General features: G+C 39.3%; 1 protein-coding gene across 1 annotated transcript in view; it reads right to left on the reverse strand.

The window, feature by feature from the left end:
• xirp2a (xin actin binding repeat containing 2a) overlaps positions 1-22,685 on the reverse strand; it is a 59,489-nt gene extending 36,804 nt beyond the window's left edge. The window contains exon 1 of the mRNA XM_044188272.1: positions 22,085-22,685. Coding sequence (XP_044044207.1) covers positions 22,085-22,297 — 213 coding nt within the window. The 5' untranslated portion in view covers positions 22,298-22,685. The remainder of the gene's footprint in view (positions 1-22,084) is intronic.
• Between the last annotated feature and the right edge of the window lie 2,981 nt (positions 22,686-25,666).

Raw genomic sequence — 25,666 nt, forward strand, 5'->3', positions numbered from 1 at the left:
CAGAACAAAAAGTACTGTATATCGTAACCAGGCTGAGCCGATGTTTCTAAATCTCTGCTTCTAAAATTGGAGCATCAAGGCTACGTCAGTTCAGGACATTGTTGAAATTAATTTACTGACCAGAAAAAAAGACCCAAATAGGTGTGGCAATTGAATAACAATCACTCACCACACTGGGGCTGCAATGTGATTATTTTCATCATTGATTAATCTGACAATTAATGTCTTACTTAATGGATTCATTGTTTGGTCTATAAAATACTAAAAATTCCCATCACAATTTTCTAAAGTCCAAGGTCTTCAAGTGTCTTGTTTTGTCCAACCTACAGTCCAAAAACCAAAAACTGTTGAAAAATAGCTTGAATTATTAACCGATAATCAAAAATGTATTTTCTCTGGATCAACTTATCAATTAATCAACAAAGCGTTTTTGCTTTACACACCATCATGTTTTAAGATCACAATTCACTGATGTCAGAAATGTTATAATCAAGGTTGTCAACAGGGCGAAGCAATAATGTAGAGCGATGTGTCATCTGCATAATAAGTGAACCAGATACCATATTTACTTATAATAGACCCTAAAAAGATCATGCATGCTTTTGTTATTATTATAATTATTTTGTTGTGCTTCAAATGATGTGCTTGTTGGGTCATTGAACAACGCATGAAACGACGTCGGACAGGTGTGGGGTGAGGGGGCTGCACCTGACAACTGATTTAACTTTTTCTGAAACTGACAATCTGACAATCACACCCACTTCACACAGTGATTGGTCAGGTGTGCAGAGATGAACTTCTCTATCAAGTTCTCTGTTTTATTCTTCACACAACAATCACTTTTTGGAAGTACAAACGAGTGAAACACCATAAATTCCTTGCAGGAGAGACTGTCCGAAAATGTACACTGTTTTCTCCATTTGTACAATTCATCAAATCTCAACCTTGTCCATGAAACAGGCTTTTCACTTAATGTGTAGTCGCCCAGAACAGTTATACACACTTTTGTCTTCAGACTTGGTTGGACTCCTCAGCCCTAAAGGCAGCATATACAATAAAAAGGACAGGACCCAGGTATGTCCCCTGGGACACACCACAAAAATATTTACTCTTTATGAACAGAACTCGAGTAGTGGACTGGAGGAGACTAGGAGACTACTCAAGTAGTTTCGACCCATATCTCAAAAACTGTGCTCAAGGGCCCAACCTGAGATTGCCACATCTTAATAAGGAGATTGTAATTGACTATATAAAATGCATAATAATTAACATCTTTGAGCAGAACCATCTCAGTGCTACATTTGGCACTGAAGCAAGACTGAAATTAGAATTGAAACTAGTAAAATTTGAGAGGTGAGAGTAAACAAGTTTCAAAAATACATTAAGTTGGAAATTGGTCCAAAGTTATTCATGTTATTGGCAAGAAAAACAGCCAGTCTGCAAGGAGAGATTAAATAATGTGCTGTAATTCTGCTGACAAAAACCAATGACCTCTTTACAAAGCTGGTCAAGGGCATAGAGAGAGCTTAGGATAACACAGTACTTCATTTAGAAAACATCACCAGGTTTAACACATTTAAACAGAATAGAGTATTAATTTTCAAATGAGTTATGTAGAAAAATACAGGTCACCAGGTATTTTGTGATATGATGCCACCAATCAGAAGTGAGGACTGCAGTTATCCATTTTATGAAATACAATAACCAGATGAACAGCAGCAGTGCCAAAGCTCAATGTCTTATGCAACCAAGTGCTATTTAGCTTTGAGTCCCTGCCATATGCTCTCTTTGGTGTAGGCTGCCACAGAGGAAGGAGGAAGAGGGACGGTGATAGTGGTGGTGGTGGTGGTGGGGGATGTCTCTTCATATCTCCAAAAGACTGACAGAGTTAATAAGGGACAGTGCTTTGTGAAATCTGTCTAAACGTTGCCAGCCTGTCACAAGAGATAATCCCTGTAAAAAAAAAAAAATCACTGGATCCTCAGCTAATGAAATCAATGCTAGCCATCTGGGACCATTTCATGTGTAACAGACGCCTACAAAGAGGCCAGTCGGACATGTGATGGTGAAACCATGGTAACAGGAAACAGTGATACACGTACTGCTAGTTTGGGGAGGTTACACTGTGACACCTTCCACATTTACATTGATGCCTATTAGAGGGGGACATCACCAGAGCATAGACCGATCCAGAAAACCTTGAGGTTGCCATCACACATGCAGGGACTTCGTCATTTTACGTTGATCGCCTTATGTCAGCTGATGACATTTCGTCCTCTAACAAGCGGTGAGCCTACTCGTAGGACTTTAATGACATGCCATGCTACATGGAGGGTCTCTGAGGAGAGCTGTCCGCCTCTCTCTGCTGAAATGTTCTCTATCCGTCCTCCCCCTCATCCACTGTTTAAAAAAGGTCAGTCTTAATAAGTCAATTAGTCAAGAAACCAAGAAAGGTTTTATTTTCTCAACCCATGAGAAAGAATGTGAGAGTTGGGTGAGATAATGTCAGTTGTAAGGATGTAACAGTTTCTTACATGGAGTGATATTTTGTTAACCTGAATCAAGTGAGTTTACCTCAGTCTCTTGCAGAGTCAAACCTGGACTTTTCCTGAACCAAAGATTAAACTAAAGGCCTCAGTATGTTTCAAACAAAGTGAGTGCAACACAATGAATGCTTTTAAGGAAAAACTTTCTGAAGGTTTGCTCCATATCCCGATTTCATGGTGGCAGGCCTTTGAGTGTGGCTATTTGGAACAGGATTAAAACATTTGCCTTTAGATATGGTTGGACAACACATTGTAAGGACTAGTTTGTTTCAAACATACCATTAAGGGAGCATATGAGAAGATCCATACTGCCCTCACATCCTTATATATGAAGCTACAGTCAGCAGCCAGTAAGTTTAGCTTATTTTTGAAAAGACTGGAAATGGGGAAACAGCTGGCCTAGCTCTGTCTAAACTAACAAAATCTGCAAATCAGCGGCTCTAAATCTCTACCAAAAAGTCTTGTTGTTACCGTGAGGTAGCCAGGCAACCAACCGGCCTGGTTAAACAAATGAGATATAATGTGTTAATGAGTAGTGGTAGGTGGAATTTGTTCCTTTGGATAGAGCCAGGATAGCTGTTTCCCTCTGTTTCCAGTCTTTATGCTAAGCTAAGCTAACTGGCTGCTGGCTGTAGCATTACATATAACAGACAGATATGAGAGTGGTATTGATTCGAGTGTATTTCCCAAAATGTCAAACTATTCCTGTAAAGAACTAGGTGATTTGCAATTCAACAAAAAAAGGAAAAAAATGTGCTTGTTTTTTTCCACACCTGTTGGATGAAGTTTAACACTTCTGGACTCCTGAGCTGATCCCAATTTGTAATGTCATATAAAAGGTTTTTGAGGTGCTTTTGCATTGCATACATAAAGTAAAAATCTGTTGTTTACCCCATTTAAAGATAATTGGATCCACCACTGCATAGACTACTGTATACCCCACTTTTTTCCATGTCAGTACTAGTTGGAATAAGCTGTTGAGAAGTGAGAATGCACTAAGGTTTTAGCAGTGTACAGTATTAGGGCACATTTAAACAGTGTCTGCTGATCATATTTAGTCATTTTGATGGCACATAATCCATCTGTAGTGTTTGAATCTAGTCATTCACTCACAGTTATGGCCATGACATGGAGTTTGAAAATGGATTATAATCAATAACATTTAGGGAAATTAATGTGGTTACGATGAATTTGAATAAAAGTTACTACTTTGCCAAAACTAAGAGCTAGCATCCTTCTCTCCTGCACCTGACTACTTTGGACTCAAATAGCTCAGAAATTGCTCCGAGTGCTTTTGCTGGAGTTGGTGAAGCTACAGTAGCAGTTCAAATCGATATGGTCCTCTGGTTCAGTATCAGATGTGACATTTTGGAGGAGAGAGGGCACCCACCTCAACGAGATGTGCTCCTTAAACACATTTAAGATCTTATTTTTGGATTGCTCTCTGTTCCTTTTCCCATCTATCAATTTTTCTTTCTTTTTCCTACCCTGTTTTCCCTATTATTCTCTATGCCTCTGTCTTTCTATCTTCCTTTCTCTTTCTTTTTTTTGTGTTGATACAACTCCCTATCCTGCTTGAGTGTGTCTTCAGCATGCTTGTTATTCTGATTGTCTTATATATATATATATATATATATATATATATATATATATATATGCATTTATAGTGCAGCAGAAGATAGACAGGAAAGGGGGAGAGAGAGGGGATGACATGCAGCAAAGGGCTCAAATCCCGGCTGCTGCGGTAAGGACTGAGCCTTGGTACATGGGGCACGTGTATCCTTATCCTGATGGTCTTGCAGGTGAATGGTGGGTTTGGTGGTGCCCCTGGGACCAATGCTCAGAAATCAATAAAAGCTTCCATTTAAACCAGCATGGGGAGACTCTCTCCATCTACTTTTTTTATGTTTGCTTCTTTGCACCTCTCTTTTTGAACCAACCAACCAAATTGCTCACAAGAGACTTCATCAATTAGCACACTCCGTGTCCTCTCGGCATTTGCAAAGTAGCACTGTAGTTCTGGCTGGTGTATGGCGAGTGACTGAAGGGGCCTGCCAAAAGAAGAAGTCACTCACACATGACTCACTGTTTGGGTACTTCATTTTAAATTACAGGATTCCTTTGTCAGCAAATGGCGCATACATGAGTGTACACATGCGTGGATTATGCAGACATTATATTTACAGCTCTTGGACTGATTACTTCTGGCTGTGAAAGCTGCGTTATGGATTTTCTGGCATAACATACAAGTGGCTGCTCTCAAAAATGACTCATGAGACTGTACAACAGTAAACAAATCACTGGGCTGACCAAGGCAACCAGTTGCTTTGGACTTGTTTCTCTAAACATGGCTGACCTTCTCCAACAATTCAAAGCAGTGAGCCAAAGGTCTTAGCAGTCAAACTGTTTAAACTGTTACTATGTAGGAAGAGCATCACAAAATGTAGTGTTTTGGGTTTGTTCCCCAGTTACTGGCCTGTATCACAAAGCAAGTTCAATTACTCTGGCTGTCTCAGACTTAGTGAAGCAGGGTAACCCAAACAAAATCAACTGGAGTGAAGTATTAGAGGTAAAAAAATATACAATATAATCATACACTCAAATAGCTCTTTTCCACTATATGAATGACCCCTAACAGAGTGCAGGTCAGTTGTGGGACAGACAACAATTGAAAACGTGGCGCTAATATAGATTTTCTTTTACATTTACACGTAATGACTTTTAAATGTCAGTATTGTTAACTTAATAATGTCAACAACAACAAAAAACACATCCTGCTGCTTGTTTCTCTCCACCTCACGTTATGAGTCGTTAAGTTCCTGTAGTGCAAAAGGCCCCAAAGACCTTCAAGGTAGAGTCAGGTTGTTTCTGCTGCCGACACAGAGAGGAAAAAGACAGCAAAGATGGCCTGAAGAAAAGCAATGAATCTACTGATCTAACTAATAGTGAGTGAATTTTTTCCTAATAAAATGTGTGGGTATACTTTTTCTATTTGCAATTTTCTCATCATTGAGTCTAAAGCTTAAATACTCACAAAGTTGCCTATGTTGTAACTGCAGAGATGGAATACAAATGCAAACACATCATTATCAGGAATGAAAGAAGCTGAATATTATTTAACACACAAGGTTCAGTTTACTAGTCATGGCTGATTCCTAATCAGTTTAAAACAGTTGTATAATGTGGGGAACTCTGATAAATGATCCTGATGATGTCATTGGGGTTACTTTGTCTTGGGGGCTACAAATTCATAATTGTTTGGATTCATTGAATATGAGGAATTCTTGTTGTCTAGTTTCCTTAATTAATTTGTGTTATTTTCAATTTTATGAGCTGGACTATCTATTTCAAGCAATACATTTCATGTATAGCTGAATGTACTAGCAAAACATATGTAGATATAACACCTGTAAGCTTTACAAGGTTTTTAGTTAATTGTTTTATCATATTATCTTATCGTATTTGTCCCCCTGGCACATATATTTATATACACAAATTGTATTGTTGCCTACTTGCTATATACTTGCTAGATCTGTTTCAATAAAGTTCATTGGAAAAAAACTAATTCATAACAGAAACCCTTTGTGGGGTTTGAAAGACATGGGCATTACCAAGCAGTGACGGACTAACACAAAAGCCTCACAGGTGTTAACACTTAGTAGCCTTTTTTCAGAGCTTCCAATCACATCTCATAGTCTTCAATCCACCGATGCAGTGCTGTTTTCTTTATTTTAATGTCAGACTATTTTTCCAAGGCTGAACTTTAACGCACATGCTATTGGTTGCATTATGGGAAATGTAGCATGGAAAAAGGACCCATACTAAGGGCTAAAAGTCAGGTTATCATCTTCTGCTGCATCGAGTCAATACAGTCTGAGGTTTTCGCAGCTTTTTAGAGGAACTGCATCTTAAGGCACTTCTACTTTGGCTTCAACATTCAGCTGTGGTGGTTGCAGCAGGCTGTAGACACTGCAGTGCCTCAACCTCTGGGGCTAAACCACTCACGCTGTGTGAATAAATAGACGAGTAAATGAATGCGTGAGTGCCTGAGTGAAAGGCTTTGTTAATTATGTGAGGAAACTGTCATCCTGAAAGAGTACAGAGTTTTCATCTAAATGTAGTTAACATTTACCCAAATAATTTAGATGTTTTCCAATGTAATTAGTTTTTTAAACATTCATTTTTTTCATATTGATGTTTTAATCTAAAGGGTGCTGTGTGAAGCCAAGCTTAAAATCAGCTACTACCTAACAACAACAACAACAAAAGATGGGTATGAAAATAAATTCTTTAAGGCAACATTTTCTTCAGGGATTATTTCCTGCGTGACCTAATTTCTTCTGCTGGGTGTCAAGTGATTGATGGTGATCAGAGGAAAATGAAAACATTCAATATGAGCACAATGAAATAATTTAATTTAAAAGTTTCTCTTTTAATCTCCATGCTTACTGTTTACTAAGTGAGTGGCAGCAAATTAAACCAAAGCCTTGTATCTCCAACTATACTGTGCAGACAAACCAGGAATAATATAAACCTCAGCAGGGCAAAAAAGGGACTGGAGCACTGATTGATTTGCAGCCTTTAATTGTGCAAACAGACTCACATGTTGGCACTGTCTCTTCATCAGAGTCCAAATGAACATACACCTTGTCCACTGAATATTCTCCTCTGGCAGGCAAAGTCAAGAACGTTATCCTCAAACACTGGAATGTCCTCAAAAGTCTTGCATCTTTTAAAAGATATCAGCTCAGTGACAGACAGCTTCATTCAGACTGCAATTGCTAGATCAGTCTGTAGGTTTTTTCTGCTGTGGCCACTGTGACACTCTACAGACACCAAATACTTTACACATCCACATCCTGCTAAGCAAGACTACAGCCATGCTAGCAGCTCTGTGAGGCTGTACTTAGAGTAGGCACAGTAGACCTTTGAGCTAAATGCTAACATCAGCATGCTAACACACTCACAATGACAATGCTAACATGCTGATGTTTAGCAGGTATAGTGTTTATCATATTCACCATCTTAGTTTAGTGTGTTAGCATGCTAACATTTGCTAATTAGCACTAAACACAAAGTTCAGCTGAGGTTGATGGGAATGCCATTAGTTTTGCAGGTATTTGGTCATAAACCAAAGTATTGGAAATTTTGATCTTGAAAACTTTTGACCAATTTTTGGGCCAATGCATCAAGTAGATGTTGAGATATTTCAGATCATTAAAGTCAGTAGGATTCATCCTCTGGGGACCATAGGTATCTTTTTCCTCTGATTGACTATACCAGTGTGCTGCTGTACCTGTACTTTTTGAACTTGATGTATGTAAATTTAAGATGTGCTTGTGTTCTCTTGATTCTGTTGTGATTATATCTTGGACATCTCCGGCAACCCCTGCCCTTGGATCCATTATCCAATCGATTTGAAATCCTGTTCAACCTACCATCCAATCACAAATGCACACCTATTCTATGGTGACTAAATAGCTGAGGTCCTTGTCCATTTGATGACACAGTAGTGTTGAAACAGCAGGCTGTTTCCACTATTAAAGGATGCAAATCAGACTATGTAGAATATTTCAAGATGCAAGATAGATACACGATAGATTTACTGATCATTTTACAACACAGGGTTGTATAACAAGATTTGAATTGTAGTTCCCTTCATGCTACTCAAAAACAAATGTTATGTAAAAAAAATTATATACAGTAGATTAATGAATATAGAATAAGTAATTGAAATAGAAATAAAAGCTATTTTACATGGTGGAGTGTTGAGGATGAGTTGAGGAGTCTCAGCCTGAGGAAAGAAGCTGCTCTGTAGTCTGGTGGTACGACAGCGGATTCTTCTGTATCTCTTGCCAGACGGCAGCAGGATGAACTGGCCGTGACTGGGGTGGGTATTGTCTTTAGTATTCTTTGGGCTCTGCGCAGGCATCTCACCTCACCGATATCACTGATACTCAGTAGGTTGGTACCAATGATCTTCTGAGCGGTTTTAATCACCTGCTGCAGAGCCCTCCTGGCCAGATTGTGTTTCCAGTCAGGATGCTTTCTATTGCTCCTCTGTAAAAGTTAATAAGAACTTGGCACGGGAATTTTGCCTTCTTAAGTTTCCTTAAGAAACATAGCTGTTTCAAATTACACTACTTTTCCACCGTCCCCACCGTCATTTTGCTTTTTTTTATAGAAAAAAAAATCCATTTAGTATATTTTCGCTTATCAGCGCCCACGTTCATCAAATAAAAATACTAAGCATGTTATCAATATTTAGTCGGACTACGCAGCTACAATTATAAACTAAAAGTGTCTGCTCCAGCAGCAACAGTTTAGTGTATGTCATGCAAGAGAGCCAATAAAAACAAATGGAATATGGTAAAAGTTGTCATATTGACATTTAAGGTGTGTTTATTGATTCATGATGTCAACTCATGCATTGAGTAACATGCAAAAAAACATTCCATCTTAACCCTCTGAGACCCACATTAAGACCTTTACGTTTTTGCATATCTTTGTGTTTTCTTTATAAAGTTGTTTTTTTTTTTACAGTATTCCCAGAATCAGCACAACCTCACATATTGTTATATATCACTCAATAAAGACTTCTATTCACTATAATAGGGGATATTAGCCCATAAAGCAAAAAAAAAAAAAAAAACAGAATTGAATTTTTACTTATTTTATTGAAAATAGCATTGCAAACCATAATAATGAAATAAAAACTCAACATAGAAAGTTGCAGACATTTGTTTGGGTTGTGCTAAAAGTGGTTTGAAGATTCTAGCTTCTTATGAGTTTTTCCCATTTTCTAAATAAATATAATATGCATCATGGGAGTTCCTGTCCACAATCACACACAGGGGCATCTGGCATACCTTGCACCAGAAGGGGGTATTCTTCCTGGTTGCCGGTAGCTGTCAGTAGCCTTTGAGCGGCAGTCTGTAGCTAGTTAACGTTAACTAGTAAAGATGAAAAGGCAACAAAACATCCTTTAATTTATCCTTCACTCTTGACAGTTTCTTTATTTGTGATGCATTTGCAAAAAATAAAAAAACCTTACAAAGCCAGCCTGTTAAACCTGGCAGCTTGTCCTGCATCCACAATGCTTGTAGGAAATTAAAGCTTGCTTAGCTACATTTTCATAGCCTAGCCTATTAGATGAGCTTGGCCTCTGCATGCACTGCAACTTTTCCTCAGAACGGATGTTTCGAATGCAGCTTCATTTGCTCGGCACAAGTAAGTAAATAACTTGTGTTCATTCGCCTATAAGTTATTGCTTAATGCCACGCTAATTACAACCTACTACATCAATTGTATCGCCTAATGCTACTTAGCTAGATGACTGCCGCGTAGTATTCTTAACATGAACCTATTTATAAAGTCAGTCTAACATTCGATGGTGTGGTCAGGTAATGTATGTACTTGCCACGTAGGAACAGTGGTTACATAAATGGGCCACAACCTAACCGTGCTTAGGTGCGCTCCGGTACTTAAACAAATAGCACTACACCTATCTGTAAACTTTGTCTGATGAAGGTGGCAGCATCTGGAGGCAACACCTCCTAATCTACACACACCTTCAAGCGCACCACAAGAGTGATGCTGCCAAAATGGGCGCCGCAGCACTACAGATATTGAGCGTCATTGACAAATATCTTTTCTTGCAAAATGTCTGGTGTAATCGGTAACACTGCTGTTGTCACAAGTTTATTAATCTTTGGGAAAACTTCATACATACAAGAAGTAAAAACACCAATAAAGCATTACGGACAAGACTTATAATGCCTGAATTTGGATCTCAAGGCTAATCTGTTGCTTTCTATCACCTCCTCCTTGTGTGTGTTATGCAACTGTGTGCATTGTTCATTTGAAGGTCATCCCAGCTTTCATGCCATCCTCCCTTCCACTTCCTCTCTCTCTGAGTCTACTCTTTGGCAGCTGCTTTCTTTTCGCCAGTGTTTTTGTTTGCGCCGGGTGCCATAAGCGTTCCCTTTTGCAATCCAGTAGAAGTATGAAAACATTTTTTGTTTTCAATCCTCTATCGACTGTCCTCATTATGACTAAACAGAGGCACATCAATATTTCAAGCACTCATGGGCAAACATGGGCACAAAAGAGACACGGTCCAGAAACAGAGAGGGAGTAGAGAAAGAGATGAGCCACAGGCCAAAAAAGAACGGAAAAAAGACAGAACAGAGTCTGGGTGAAAAAGCACATGGGCAGATAGATTGGCAGTCTATAGGGCATAAAAAAGTCAGACAGGAAAACAAACCTGATGAACAACACAAAGAGAGTGATAGAGAAGTAGAGAAGGCGATTGAAGTAGGTGGAGTCTGGTTTGTAATAGTGATTTGAGTTTTTCTACCAAGGCCAGCTGAGACAGAATGGATTAACTAAAGGCCAAACAACAAGACAGAGTCACAGTGAAAAGCAGACAGACATACAGCGAGCCAGAACAAAGCCCACAGAGACATATGATTCACATTTATAGTTACAGACAAATACAGTTGCAACAGATGGGATATTTTCCATTCTGAAGCTCTCCAGTACAAAAACCTGTCGTGATATATGAGCAATGGCCACATAGATTATTGCTCTGGTCACAGCTTGTGTTTCATTTTCCTCTCTGGCAGTTTTCTGAAACATAAAAACTTGGGTGATGTGTTTTCATGTGTTGGTGAAAAAGGCAGTTTGGTGTTTCTTCTTTGGTACATGATGCAACATTTAGTCAGAGTTTTCCCTCAGCGGTATTTGTGGTTCTGTTCTGTCAAAATCCTCCTCCCCTGTGTCTGCTTGACGAATAGTGCAGTGGTTTCTGCTCTTTATTTTTCATTCTTTTAAACCTTTTTGTTTCATGGAGTGTTGTAAAAACCTGGATTACATCAGAGAGTGGTACATAGAAATTAATCCATGCATCTCTGCAAAATATTTGGTTCTAGAAGCTTGGTAACGTAGTGACTATACTCAAGCTGGCAAGCTAACTGCTAACTCACTAGCCGGCAAGGCTAATGCTAGTCAGTCACAATAGCTCCTGGAGATTCTCTCTATATTCTCTCTACTGTTCTGTTTACTCCCCAAGATGATGAGCAAATTCATTAGCTCGTACTGTAAGCTTAGCTCGGTTGCTAACGGGACAATAAGTTCACACAGTTTATTCAAAAGACGTATTTGTGCCATTGACTAATGCCTCATTTCTCTTTTGTGGAAACTCTAACCCTAACTTGATGTGAAAAATTCTTGCAGATTTATTTCGCCCCTGTGGGTGGATGCACTAATCATGGCCATTCCACTGGAATAAACTGAAATTTCAGTCAAATTCCACCGCTGTAGTCCCTGAAATTTGACAAATACTTTTAGCTGGTTCTGTGACAAACATTTTCCAAAACTGGCATCTAAAACCAAACCTCACAGAGTCAAACTTCAAACAATCACAGATGTCTACTGCTGGCAACTGAGCTGCTTCACCGGAGCAGTTGGAGGTCATGACTAAACTAGTGATGTTACAATCACAGATGGTTTGTTACACAGGACCATCTGAGAAGTCATCCTTGGAAACTGTTTGGAAAATAATTTCAAAAAATACCTGGCAGGTGATGAACCATCTGTCTATCACAGGCTAACTTCAGCCAATCAGATCAATGAACCATACAACGTAGCAGAGCAGAGCCAGTTGGTAAATCAAACTCCTGCCAAAGCCAGTCGGGAGAAGAGCGAAAACATCTATTCCATCAAGAAAAGAACTTCAGTTAAGTGTTGCATGAATCGCATTCATGGCAAGGCAACTTTATTTACTTAACACATTTCATACAGAGGAAAAATTCAAAGTAGTAAATTAACTGACAAAGCAGAGGGATATGGCATCACCTTGTGTAATGTTTACAATGCAGATCAATGACATTAGGTCTGGCAATATAAGTAATTTAGTGCTGCTAAACCTAGTCCACACACGAGAAATGAAATGATATTGGTGGGATGTCTGAGTTGAATCTGATCCAAATCTTACCCCATCATTATCCTAGTGATTATCTTCAAAAATTCATTATCTAGCAGATAAACCTAGTAAATCCCGCCCCCTAAAAAAAAAAGATGTTCTTTTGAACAGCTCTCGGAACGGAACGGAACGGAGCCATAACATCTGGCTCCCTTCAAAGAGCCGTAATTCCCGTCACTAGACTAAAACTGCTGCTATTTCTAGCAATACTAGCACTCCTCATGGGGCAGTTTTGCTGCATGAAAGCCAGGGCTAGTCCAGTATAGTGGCAACAAGGATATTTTCTTTCCAATTTTCAATAAAGAGGATTTCAGTCAGAGACACCTACAGTACATCAAGGAGTTGACCATCTATAGCAAATGGCTATACAGTTAGATTTGGTAGAAAAGGATCTGCTCCTTGAGGGGGCTCTCAAAGTTTCAGAGCAGAAACAAAGATTCTGTTGGAGAACTCATCCTCCTCACATACAGGAACATAAAATCTTAGTTAGCAAAAACAATTCATTCCAACGAATCGCTGCGATTAGTGGATTCACTTACAGGGGGGCGAAGTAAATCTGTGCGAAGTTCAACATGGGTAAACTTTGACCAATAGCAAGCCATCTTAACAGTGCTGACATTTGAGGGAATAGAGGGCCAGAGAGTCCAAAACCAATTCGATAAAACTCTTTATTGAATGAAATGAAATACAGTCCTGGAAAGAAGCTCGGGGATCTATTGTGACTAGCATCTCCCAGCTGGCTAGCGTGTAAGCAGCAAAGCAGTGAGCTCACCAGTAGTTCAGCAGCTAGTCCTGCGAGTAGTCACTACATCCCCAAGCCTCTAGAACCAAAAAATTCACAATGATGTGCTGATTAATTTTGCTGTGCAACTCTCTGGTGTGACAGTTCCTTAACAGTAAAAAGGGAATATATGTCCTACTCACTCACCAACCCAACAAGGCACAGCATATTAATTTGGTGCTAAACTCCCACCAGTTTTAAGCCAGGGTTTGAGCGCTTCACACTGCATTTCTACAGGGTTAAGTGTCTTGCTCAGGGACATTCCGGGGTGGAAGCTGTTAAAGGAGAAGAGAGTCATTTAGTTTGCCCAACTGGGTCCATTTGCAAATGACAAATTTGACCCAGATCTAGCGAGAAGCTGATAAATTAAAGCTTGACAGACGTCCAACGATTTTGAGTTTCAAAGCTTGGCTGCAGAAACTGCCTGTGTGTATTTACTGCTGAAACTGACAGGGACATCAGCAGGCCATTAATGCTGGATGGAGGTGTGCTCGGCCCTTGCAGAAGAAGTGCATATTTAGGCAACAACCTTATAATTTCAGACATGTCTGTGTTCCACATACATCAGAGATATATAAATAAGACATTTGTTACATATTATATTGTACATATTGTATGTATATGGATTAATATGTGGTCATGTACAGTATTTAGTTTCTGTATCCTGTGGTAGAGCTCCTCATTCTGTATTCTGGGCCTTTCTACCCCGATAATCAGTGCTCTTAACCAGGGCTGAAACCTGACAGACGTGTGCTCGTCTCCAGGGAAAGAAAGTTGTAGGAAAAGAGAAAATTGAGAAAAGGGTAAAAAAAACCTGTCAGTGTCTGAGATTGTGCAGCCCTGAAGTGTGGCCTGATGAAGCTTATCATCATTGAAACATGAATAGAATTTGTTAATCAGACTGTGACCTGCTTTACCTGCTAAAATATGAACTTGCTCTTAATTTTGATTTTCTCTCTCTTAACGCCCCTGCTGATTCACTCTGACTCTCTATCACTCACTATCAATCTTCATCTTCCTTCCTCTCTGCCTTCCCCTCCCATCCACTCTCTCAGTCCTCTCTTTCACAATATGGCCCCATGCTCACTGAATGTAAATCATATTTCAGTCTCTTTCATCAGGCTCTGTGCTCTCTTAATGTTCGGTGAGCAATGCCAACATCACCAGGCACTATTTATACAAAGACGACTCTAAAGTGGCTTGGGATCCAGCTCTGTTTTCAGCCTTTCCAAATATACTCTGAACCATGGAACTCACATCGGCTGACTTAGTGCATGCCAAGTTGATATTCTGGGGATTTAAATCTATAATTGTGCAAATGCGTAATACAAGCTCATGCATGCGGACGAACTTCACATCACCTTAGCATACCGGCTCTTACATTCAATGTGACCTGAACAGTCGACCACTTTGTACCAGACTGAAATGTCTCAGCTATTGGATGGATGGCCAAAACATTTTGTACAGTCAGGCTCCTAGAGGATGAATCCAACTGACTTTGATAATCCCCTGACACCACCATAAGGTTGAGGTTTGTGGTTTTAAGTGAAATGTCTCAACAGCTGTTGTGGATGGATTGCCATGAAATTTGGGCTAACCCTGTATTTTACAGGTCTGTCATTTTTTAATAATTTCCCAGGGTGTTTTCTGGAAAGAACTATGTCATTTAGAAAATAGAGATGGTGTTCAATTATTACTTACAATTAATTAATTCCAATTATTTGGTAGTGTAACCTATCTTTCTGTCAGTGAACAGCAGGTCAGCTGAAGATGTTAAAATGTTACATTTGTCTACAGGCAAGCATTCAACATATACGGAAAATAAAGTTTCCATTAATGCATGAATAATGAATGAATATTTACTTGGAATTACATGACGGAACTCAACACTAAATAACTGAAATAACAGAACTTTGTCTTCCCTATACAGAAATACAGGAAAATTACAGGAAATTATGGACCTGTAAAATAAAGCGTTACCAGATTTGGTACAAACATTCATGTTCACCGCAGGATGACTAATAACTCTGGTGAACCCTTAGCTTTACATCCAGTGACATAAGTTAAAAATTTAAATGTGTCCAATACTTTGGTTTATAACCAAACACGTGCAAAACTAATGACATTCCCATCAGCCTCAGCTGTACTTTTTGTTTAGTGCTTATTGCCAAATGTTAGCATGCTAACATGCTAAACTAAGGTGGTGAACATGGTAAACATTATACCTGCTAATCATTAGCATGTAAACATTGTCATTGTGAGTTATTAGCTCTTTGAGTGTGATGATTCCTGTTTGATGTATAAAACCCACTAAAATGTTTTAAGATCCAGAAGCTTTTGGGACTAAAGCTTTTGGAATCTACTTATAGTGCAGAGCAAATGAGTACTGACTGCCAAAATGTTACTATTTAATGTGCTAAATTATGAGATGGTCAACAAAGGTACATAGCTTCTCAGTAAAACATTTTATAAAATATTTGTTAAGAGAAAAGGGCTGGATGAACAGAGAACTTAAAAGTAAGTACTTAGGCCTACTGAATTTAAATATGGCCTTTTCTTCAATAAATCTGTAAAAAATGACTTAGTGTTTAGTGCTAGTTAGCAAATGTTAGCATGGTAAACATGCAAAACTAACATGGTAAACATTTTACCTGCTAAACACCAGCGTGTTAGCATTGTCATTGTGAGCATGTTAGCATTTAGCTCAGAACACCTGCTGTGCTGAAGTATATCCTCACAGAGCTGCTAGCATGGCTATGGACTCTTAGTCTTGTTAAGCTGTAAACTCATTGTTCCTTGTGTCTCTATGTTCTGTTTTTCTCTGCTCTGGTCAAGGTTTAATTATTAAGCTTTTGTTCATGATACACAGTCAAAAAAATTAGCATTGGAAACCTTTTGTGAAGAGTGCTTCCTCTTTTTTGCTATGGCAACGATGAATGGCAGAGATGAGAGATGGCGTTGTGCTTCCCACACAATGACATAGAGCCATAATAAATGATTGAAAAAGGAAGCCTTGAGGTCTTTGGCTAATTGTTCAACACATATGCTTTTCTGGGGCTGTGGGTGTCAAACTGCGATAGAGAAAAGTAAATCTGAGTCACACAACAATCTCTATGGAAAAAGGCCCAGAGAAATGCATTCATTACCAGTAGCTGAGTAATGAATGCACCAACAGAGGTTATACCTCTGGTGGGGAGGGCTGTCTTAACAAGTATTGACAGCAATACAGAACAGACTTGTATGTATGTTTAAATTTGCCAAATCCACACATAAAACAAATGCCAGGTAGGCAAATGAGTTATCTGAGCGGGGGAGTTTCAGAGCTGTGTTTGACAGACCACGTAACTATTCTCAGAGCCAAGGCGGCGAGCAACAAGTCATCATCATCACACAACAGACTAGCAATGCGTCACACACACAGCTTCGCTGCCAGCCCCATTAAAAGATTTGAATCTGTGAAAATGAGACGAAAGAGATGCCTGGTAAAAAGTTAATGGAATTTTTACGAGCTCAATGGACTTGATGAGGACACCGGTGTCCTCATCAAGTCTGGATCAATTTCTTGCAGACACATTGTGGCTTTTAGTTTATTTAAAATTTAATTAAGTGCATTTAGGAACGGTGTATTGATAGGTTTTTATGGGGCGGGAGGGAGGGGGGTGTTTCACCATTTTCTTATTTGACACATCAGATTTTTCAACATGGCAGAGTGACAAAATTCAGCTGGAGACAGGTGACTTAAAAAAAGCTATAGAAACGATTTATATGAGCCTGATGAATTGCTCCATTTAGCGTCTTTTAAATTGAATATTGCCTTTTGAAAACAGGCTATTTATTGAGAGCATATTGTGAAAGCTCTATAGAGAAAACATGGTTACAGGAAGAAAATGACAAATGTATTTTCAGTCTATTCAGACACATAAAAAAACATGAAACACGAAAATAAACCAAGGCAACATTCCAGACCTCTAGTGCTACTGTCTGAATTTATGTAGACACCTCATCAGTAGAGCAGTAGCAGTCAGAGAGCACACGAGTCCTCCACCTAAAAAAGTTCCCCTTTTACTGACTTAACCATGTTATCCTGTTAACCAGGTGTGACTAGCTTTATCCCATAGTATGAAATCCTTTTAAATTCTTTTATGTTGTGTTAAATTTACCTAACACATCGTAATTAGATATTTCCCCAATTACGCAAATCCTAATAATCTGACTGCCTCAGACACAAGAGAAAAGCCATTTTAAGACACCTTCAGGCGTTAAGAATTAACTCCAATGAACACCAGGTGATTAGTAATTGTCTCAGTGTGATAAACCCCTGATTAAGAGCATATAATTTATCCTCCTGCTCATGGACTTTGATTTATACAGTGACTGTTTTTTACATCTGCTTACGCTCTCAGTCTTACAGATGCTACACTGCCACCCACTGGCCAACAGCGGCTTTCACAACATGAGTGAATGCCAAGTCGTGAGTATTAGAAACTAATTAATGCCCGAACATTTTAATGAGCTAGAACAGAATAATGGAAAGCTTTCTAAAGTGCAAATGTTCAACATTCTAGATTAGTGGCCTATTTTTGTGCATATTTGCATGCATGTCAATTACTGAGCAGTGTGTGTGTGTGTGAGATTCTGTGAATTCTAGGCCCTGTGCATAAGAGATGTAGCACAGTATCACCTCATCTGTCTCTTGCATGTGCATCAGCATGTGTGTATTCATCCCTGTGTGCACAGTCATGACCAGAAGGTCAGACAGATGTTGTAAACACAAGCCAGTGTCCCTCGAGGATCAGCCTGCTGCACAAGCGGAAAAACAGGCTCTTTGCGCTCAAGATAAACCGTTGCATCACTTCACATCTGTGGTTGTTGGAAACGCGGACTGTCCTCTCCCCCACTGAGGATTCTGGCCACAGCTGAGCGACCACCTGGGAATCCATCAGTCATTGTTATGGCTGGCCATCCAATGACATCACACCGTTTAAATAAAAGAAAGGGGGCAAAGAAAGAAAAATACAGAGCATCATCAAATATTAAGCTCAGCCTTACAGATGAATTGGAGACAAGGCCGTGTTTTATAACCAGCCGGCTGCAGAGCTCTAGTCCTCTCATCTCTCTGGGAATATGGGAACACTGCCCGTACGCTCTGTTAACACTGACTACAGGCTTTTTTTTTTCATGAAAAGACTATAAGCACTCATGACACAATGCCAAGATACAACATGTGTTGCAATGCCAGCATGTGACATGCAGACATTTTGACCCGCTGTACAGCTTGTTATTTATTTTTTTTCTCCCCTGGGTAAAAAAGGGAGGATTCAACTTGGTAGTACGAAGAAGAAAACAAATGCAAAACTTGAATTTGATGGAAATGATTGCAAAGTTGATTAGCTATGTAAAGCTCTGTCTGTCTGAAATAAAGGATGAAATAATGTGATGTTGATGTAGAGCCACAAAGTTCGCAGAAGGAAGTTGTTGGGGTGGATGAATGGGTCAGCAAAACATTGAACTTTGACTCAAGATTCAGGGGAATGTCACTGGGGAACGTTTTCTGTTCCCTACCAAAAGTCAATGTTCATTCCCTAACCTTAATCTTTCCCCACTCCTAGTGAGCTCAGATCTGAAAACAGTTTAATTTTTGCAACAGTGATTTGTAACGGTTTTGGAAGGCACTGACATTGACGTCGTCCTGCCAATGGGGGCATCAGTGTAGAAAACACGTATGTGTCGTTCTGGAGGGCAATTTTAAATGGCATATTTTGTCATCGTAACATATCTGATTGCTCCACTCCCAGTCTCTAACATAATCAGATAAGGTACTTAAACCTACCAATAATTAATTTTTTTGGCCACTTGGGGGCATCGGAAACGAGCTGAAAACGCAACACTGATATATTATCATCTTTTAAGTTGATATTATATATTTGTAGCTGCCGTCAGAGGCAACACTCATATATTGTAGTTCATAATATGCACTTTATAGTTAAAAGGTCAATAAATAGTTAAAATCAGCTAAAACTATAGAAAAAGGGGGAACCTATTTCCTTTTGTTCCGCTAGGGAATTATTTAATTGCTGCTATCAGGATATTCGTTCCGGTGCACTACATGTAGAAGAGCCAGAAGAGCACACGAGGTGCTGTACACACGACATGTCTGCAAGAGTTATGCCTATAAGAAGTGCTAAGAAGTTATATTGTCTTTTGTTTAAAGAAGAAGAAATTGTAACCCTCCAAGTTTATTCCTCTTGAGTTAGAGAGGCCAATGAGGTATGTATTTTATCGTGTTAATTGCTTTGCCGTATGTGAACGTGTGTTATGTGACCATGTGTTAACGTATAATTAGTCAATTAAGTGTATTTTCTTATGTGTTGAATGTGCATTTTATTTATTCATTTTGTATGTATTTTTCGTTTATTATTATGTGTAAAACACCACATTTAGAGGGTTAATTTAAGTTTTACTTATTTCCTTTCATAGTTCTGACGGCATTGTTGGGACATAAAAGGGCTGTAAGACTAACATGTACAAGACATGTTGAAGACTCGTGTCCGAATAAATGTCTGTTAAAAATCAAGAACGACCTGAGCCTTTACTTCAACTCGAGGGGAGTAATAATATTGTTAGCAAACAGGTAACAGTAAAGGTGACCAAAAAACCAAACCAGTGAGCTGAAAGATGCTAAAACACTCCGTAGAGCTTACACAAGGCTACGTTAATTATAGCTATATGTAACGGCTAATTAACAGCATAAATCAATGTGGTGGCTAGTTATGATGTCCCTAAGTTGGCTAGATTTTGTTCAAGATATTAACCAAAGAAAATAAAATGCTGCAGTCAATTTGTGAAGGCCTGAGCTTCATTCATGTTATTTATTATTATGATTGTCACAGTTCCTGTCCACTCGTTCTTGCCTCCTACAAATGCCACAAAGAAGACGGTAAAGGCTTATGTTATGCCTGAGCTGTAGTTAAGTTTCAGAACTAAAGTTTCTAACTTAAGTCTATATATACACCTTTTTTTTTAAAAAAGCAAAAGGTGTTTGTTTTTGCATTTCAGAAATGTTTTTCTTTAAAACCCAGAATGTATTTGGCACTTAAATGCACTAAATGGGTTTAGTTTTGACAGATAATATTATTGTATGCAATTCAAGCAATTCAAGTTGTTCATTTTAAGAGACCTGTTTTACTTTCTCTTTTGCATATTTACTATTGCTCTTTAATAAAGCATTTCTTATCCGATTACTCGATGGAATAATCAGTAGACTACTTGATTACTAAAATAAACGATAGCTGCAGCCCTAGTGAACCCCTTTCACATTACACAGTCTTTTGATCCATAATGTAAAAATATTTGCTATAGCAGCTTTAATGAGTCAAACACTATAAACAAAGAGAGACTGATAGCACACAAATGGCTCAGTGACCCTTTGTCTGAGAAAGTCTGAGAAAACTCTCCAAATGGTGAGCCAAAGATAGGAGAGTTTTACTCACCGCTTATGGTCAATGAGACACTGGAATGTAAAACAGTCCCAATAAGACCAAAGCGGAGCCCTTATCTCTTGAAACTATTATGGCTCATACCACAGTAGCCCAAACACACATGTCTGATGACAAAAATAAGTATATGTAAGTCTTAACAGCTGGACTGAGAAGCAAAGGAAAGATGCCATCTTTGACTCTTGGCTTTAGTGATATAGATCATTAACCACAGTAATCTGTAAAATGTTTTCATCTCAGGAGCCAGATGTGATTTGATTCTAATAGATCCACGTCTCTCTCTACTCTGACTCTGGACTGATGGAAAAGCTTCGCGGTGCTTCCAGCAGCAGCCGACATACCAATTACAGTGTTATTTTTAAAACCCTGCTTAACCATAAAGCTCCCAAAATAGGTCTTAAATAACAGGGTGTTGAATATCAGCAACCCAGTGGCACTGCACAGACGCAGCCGGTGTGCATCTGTGCTACCAATCGGCACTGACACACACTGAGAACTACATTCCCCATAATACATTAGCTCTAGCAGATTTTTGTTTTAAGAGTTTGGATCCTATGAAGAGAGATGTTTCCACGCACCATCACCAGCACCAGATTTGATGTCACAACCACATTAGGAGCAAAAAGTAGGTCATCTGGGCCTTTTGTCTCATCATCAGTCATTTGGTAAATGGGAGGTTCTCTCATAATGACTCGCTTCACTTCCAACAGACTTAGATTTTCCTCTCAGAGAAGCCAGCTAGGATGGAAAAACAAAGTGGGGGAGAGAAGGCCACCCTCCTCTCTGGCAAGGAGACGTGTACCGTAAGCGTTTTTCACCAGAGTCAACAAATTGACGGAAAACCGAATCACATCGAATGCAAATGGAGAAATAAGCAACATCCCGTTTTTGTCTTCAGTCTTTCCCATTATTACCAAAAATAATCAATCAATATCATCAAGTCATTACATAAAGAAGAAAACTACAGCTTACAAGAGTGAAATCTTCGTCGTGTACAGTTTCGCCACTCAGAAACTAGATCTGTTCTTTTGTCTGAGGCATGACCTCACAGTCATGTCACCACTACTGACTTTTCAAGTTTCTTTGAAGGTTGCAAAAGCTTTTCAATTTGTTGAAATGCAGGTTGCATCAAACCCATCCATCTATTTGACACATTGAGCACAAAGTGCAAGGCATGGCAGTTACTTAACACTCAATATACCTGGAGAAAAGTGGAATTTCATTGCACAAAAAAGTACAGTGCCAAAAAATAAAAATGCACAGTGATAGTACTTACTGTGTTTGCCACTGCAGGCTTCTCAAACATTCTCTTCAGGCTATCAAGTGGGATGTCAAACCTCTCAATCCTCTTAGCAGCCTGCAGGTCCTCTCTGCGAACTGGATTGTCTGATGCCTCTACCTGTGACCCAGAGGGACTACGGGAAACGAAGCCCGAGGTCGCCGACTCTGCACTCGCCGCCTCCTCTCCATTTCCTGATTGAATTTCCATTGTTGTAGAGAAACCGTATCTACCCCCCTTTTCCCTTCAGGCTGGTGCTTGGAGGGGAAGTCTATTGTGTGAGGTGAATCAGGAGGGGTGAGGAAGTGAGGGAGAGACAGAGGGAGTTATGAGAGGGTGAGAAATAAAGATGGAGATGCAGGAGTTGCTGGGGTCCCTCTCTGTCTGGGAGGCTCTCTGGGTTGTGCAGGCACACTGAGTGGCTGCAGGAAAGAGGAGGAGTAAAGAAAAAGTTCACAGGGGAAGTTTTTTCCATTCTCCCTTGCCCTGTAATTACTCATACATACACAGAAGCCTATGTAAACTCACTTGTGGGCTCAGAAAGGCAAATTGAGATATGAGTTGTAACAGCAGGCCAAAGGAGTGACGACAAAGGCAAGGAGAAAGAGAGTGGCTGCCAGAGGAAAAAAAGAGGAAAGAGGAGAGAGAAGTTTTACTGATTCTGTAAGGGTAACCTTAATGCTCCATTTCCTGGAGCGCTCAAAGACAGACTTAACATTGTTTTATCACCTTGATACTTAATGACTTTTCCTAATCTTATGATAATTGCTTATAACATGATTTTGAACTGATGACATTTTCAGAAGTCTGCACGAGTCTTGTTTCAGGACTAGTTCAGAACCTGTTTCATGATTTTCATACGCTCTATATCTGTGATTGGTGTTGACAGTACGTTTTTCACAGCGCCACCCCTTCCAAATCCCAAATAAGTGTGTACACACCAGTGGTGGGAAGTAACTTAGTACTTGTACTCAAGTACTGCACTTAAGTACACTTTTTAGGCAACTGTACTTTAGTGTCACGGAAATAGTAATAAAGCATTTGATTAATTCATTAATAATTGTACAATAAAAATAGGCATTACTAAATTTGTTTACAAATTAATTCATTAATCTATAAATAAATAAATAGACTAATTTACAAAGTAATTCATAATAAATATACTCCATGGTGTGAACCCTGTGGCTTCACTGTGAGGATGGGACGACTGGAGTGCTGCTGTGTTAAACTAACGTTAAGCAAGCTGTTGATGGTAAGAAAATACCTCCAAACTGTAGGCTGACTGCTTGTTAAACCATAATCTCATTTCTACACATGTTAAATACAGAATATGTGACTTGTGGGTATTGAGGCTTTGGAGTGGTTTATTTTGTCACCTTCGTTGAATGTGCAAGGCCAGTTTGTGGCGAAGGGGAAGATTACCACTTCAGTACTTTTCTACATATTGGGTATAATAAGGTCATAAGAAAAGAAAAAAATATCAGCAGGCGAAAAAAATGTTGATTTTTGCAATTATAATAATACAGCATTTAGGACTGTGGAATCCAAATAACTGAGGAAGTAAAGCCAGCATCAACAAAACATAAGGGTTAGAAGTTGGCAATAACCAGATCTGTTTTGCTTTTTGAACAACTGGTCATAAGTGAATCTTTACAGGCTTCAGGAAACAGATTAACAGCTTTTTGCCTCACCCATCCTCCCTTTAACACCAAGTTGGGGGTGGGTAGGAAAGCTCATTATTCCTGAACAAATCAAGGAAGGCCCATAAGAACTAACCCCGCTGGCCTGCCCCAGCCATGATGTTGGAAACATTGTTAATTTTTCACCAGCCACACCAACGCTTCCTAGGGAGTGTTTTCCTGCACTCGGTCCTGGCAAGAAAGGGGAAATCAACACGTTAACTCAGCTTCCTCTGTGCCTTGCATTTCAGCTGTTCCTGTCATCCTGTCATGTTTAAAGTGTGATTCTCACTATACTGTGCCATTGTGTCCTGGGGAAAGTGGGGCCATGTTAACTGGAGACAATATTTTCATCCTGTTATACTCACGTGGGTTGAGAAAGAGGAGCAGGGGTCAAATGATAGAGAGGAGAGTAAGATGGGCTGGCAGAGGAAGCCAAGAGAGATTGGCAGCTTAGTCACAGGATCAGGGTGAAACAAAGACAGCAGAGTTACAAGCCTGAAATAGTCAGTCAGAGCCATAATAGAAACATCAATACAGAGGGAGAGAGAGAGGAAAGGAGTTGAGAACCAATCCAGATAATCCAATCTTAATGAATGAACAGTCATGATATATGCATCTGATAGTACTTTGGAGGACAAAGTATCACTCCATTTAGACCAGCAGCAGATACATTATTCAGGGAGGGCCAAAGGTATGTGTGTCACTTTCAGCTGGATCCCGTGTCCATTGAGGCCACTCAGCTTACAGCAGTTACTCACATATATATGGAAGAAAAAAATACAAATGGAATTTTATGTCTTATTATGCCATTTTGAATTTCTTTTTTCCAATGTTATTTCATTTCAGCAGCTGAAAAAGGTCAATTGTGAGAGAAAATAGGACGCTGAGGACCTGTTCTGGACTAATGGAGTAGTGAAGGTTTTCTGTGATATGCATCTTGATTTGTTGCATAGTGAAAGTAGATACACACACATGCACGCATACACACGCACACACACTGTATTAAGTGCAGAGCTGAGTGGAATTCAGTGTGAGAGCAAACATAATGCCCCCTAACACAGAGCTCCAGAGCAGCTTTTCTTTAATACAACAAGACAATATTTCAGTCCTAGTGGGGCTTCAGAGAGACTTTCTGGTGAAGATTCGAGGGTAAAAACAGTCTGCTTCTATTAAATAAAATATGTAGCAGCTTCTCTGTTTGCTCCCATGTTGAATTCCTGGCCAAGGGCTCCAGACAACTTTACTTAGAGGACAGACTGAAATATGGTCCCTCTGATAAGATAAGAAGATTGAAGTAACAATTCTCATATTATTTTGTCTACAGTGTCAGTGCACAGAAGTATGCGCACACACAGATGTCGAATGTTCCAGTATGCTGTCACTAAATTCCCCCACTTTACGTAGTTTAACATGGTATCTACTTGCAGAGCCAAAAGGTCTTTCTGGTTTCCAAGAAAAAGTCTGGAAATACAGAAAATATGTATCAACATCTCACAGTACTGATATAGATTCAGCTAGAAAAACTATTCAAGACTCTAGCCAGGAAAATCTATCGCAGCTCACCACACATTATTCATTCTTGTTGGTTTGTTGATATTTTAGGGAATGCCATACTCAGAGAAATTCTCTGATTCCAACACACCTTTTTAGCCAAAGATGACATTTAGGCCTTTGGAGGCCTAGTTTTTCTAAGTACATCATTATACTCTTGACTCCAGAAGCAACAGGCAGCTGTTTTATACAACAAAAAAAAAAAAACTCACTGTACCTTATCTGCCTGGAGAGAGCAACTAGCTGGTGAACACAGAGTAAAAAAAAGGGGTGAATATTGGACTTACATTTTTCAGGTGACCAGAAACAAGTTAATGCTATGTCTGCTGGATGTGTTAATCCGCAA

This window comes from Siniperca chuatsi, linkage group LG24 (genome assembly GCF_020085105.1).
Source record: "Siniperca chuatsi isolate FFG_IHB_CAS linkage group LG24, ASM2008510v1, whole genome shotgun sequence".
Taxonomy (NCBI): Eukaryota; Metazoa; Chordata; class Actinopteri; order Centrarchiformes; family Sinipercidae; genus Siniperca; species Siniperca chuatsi.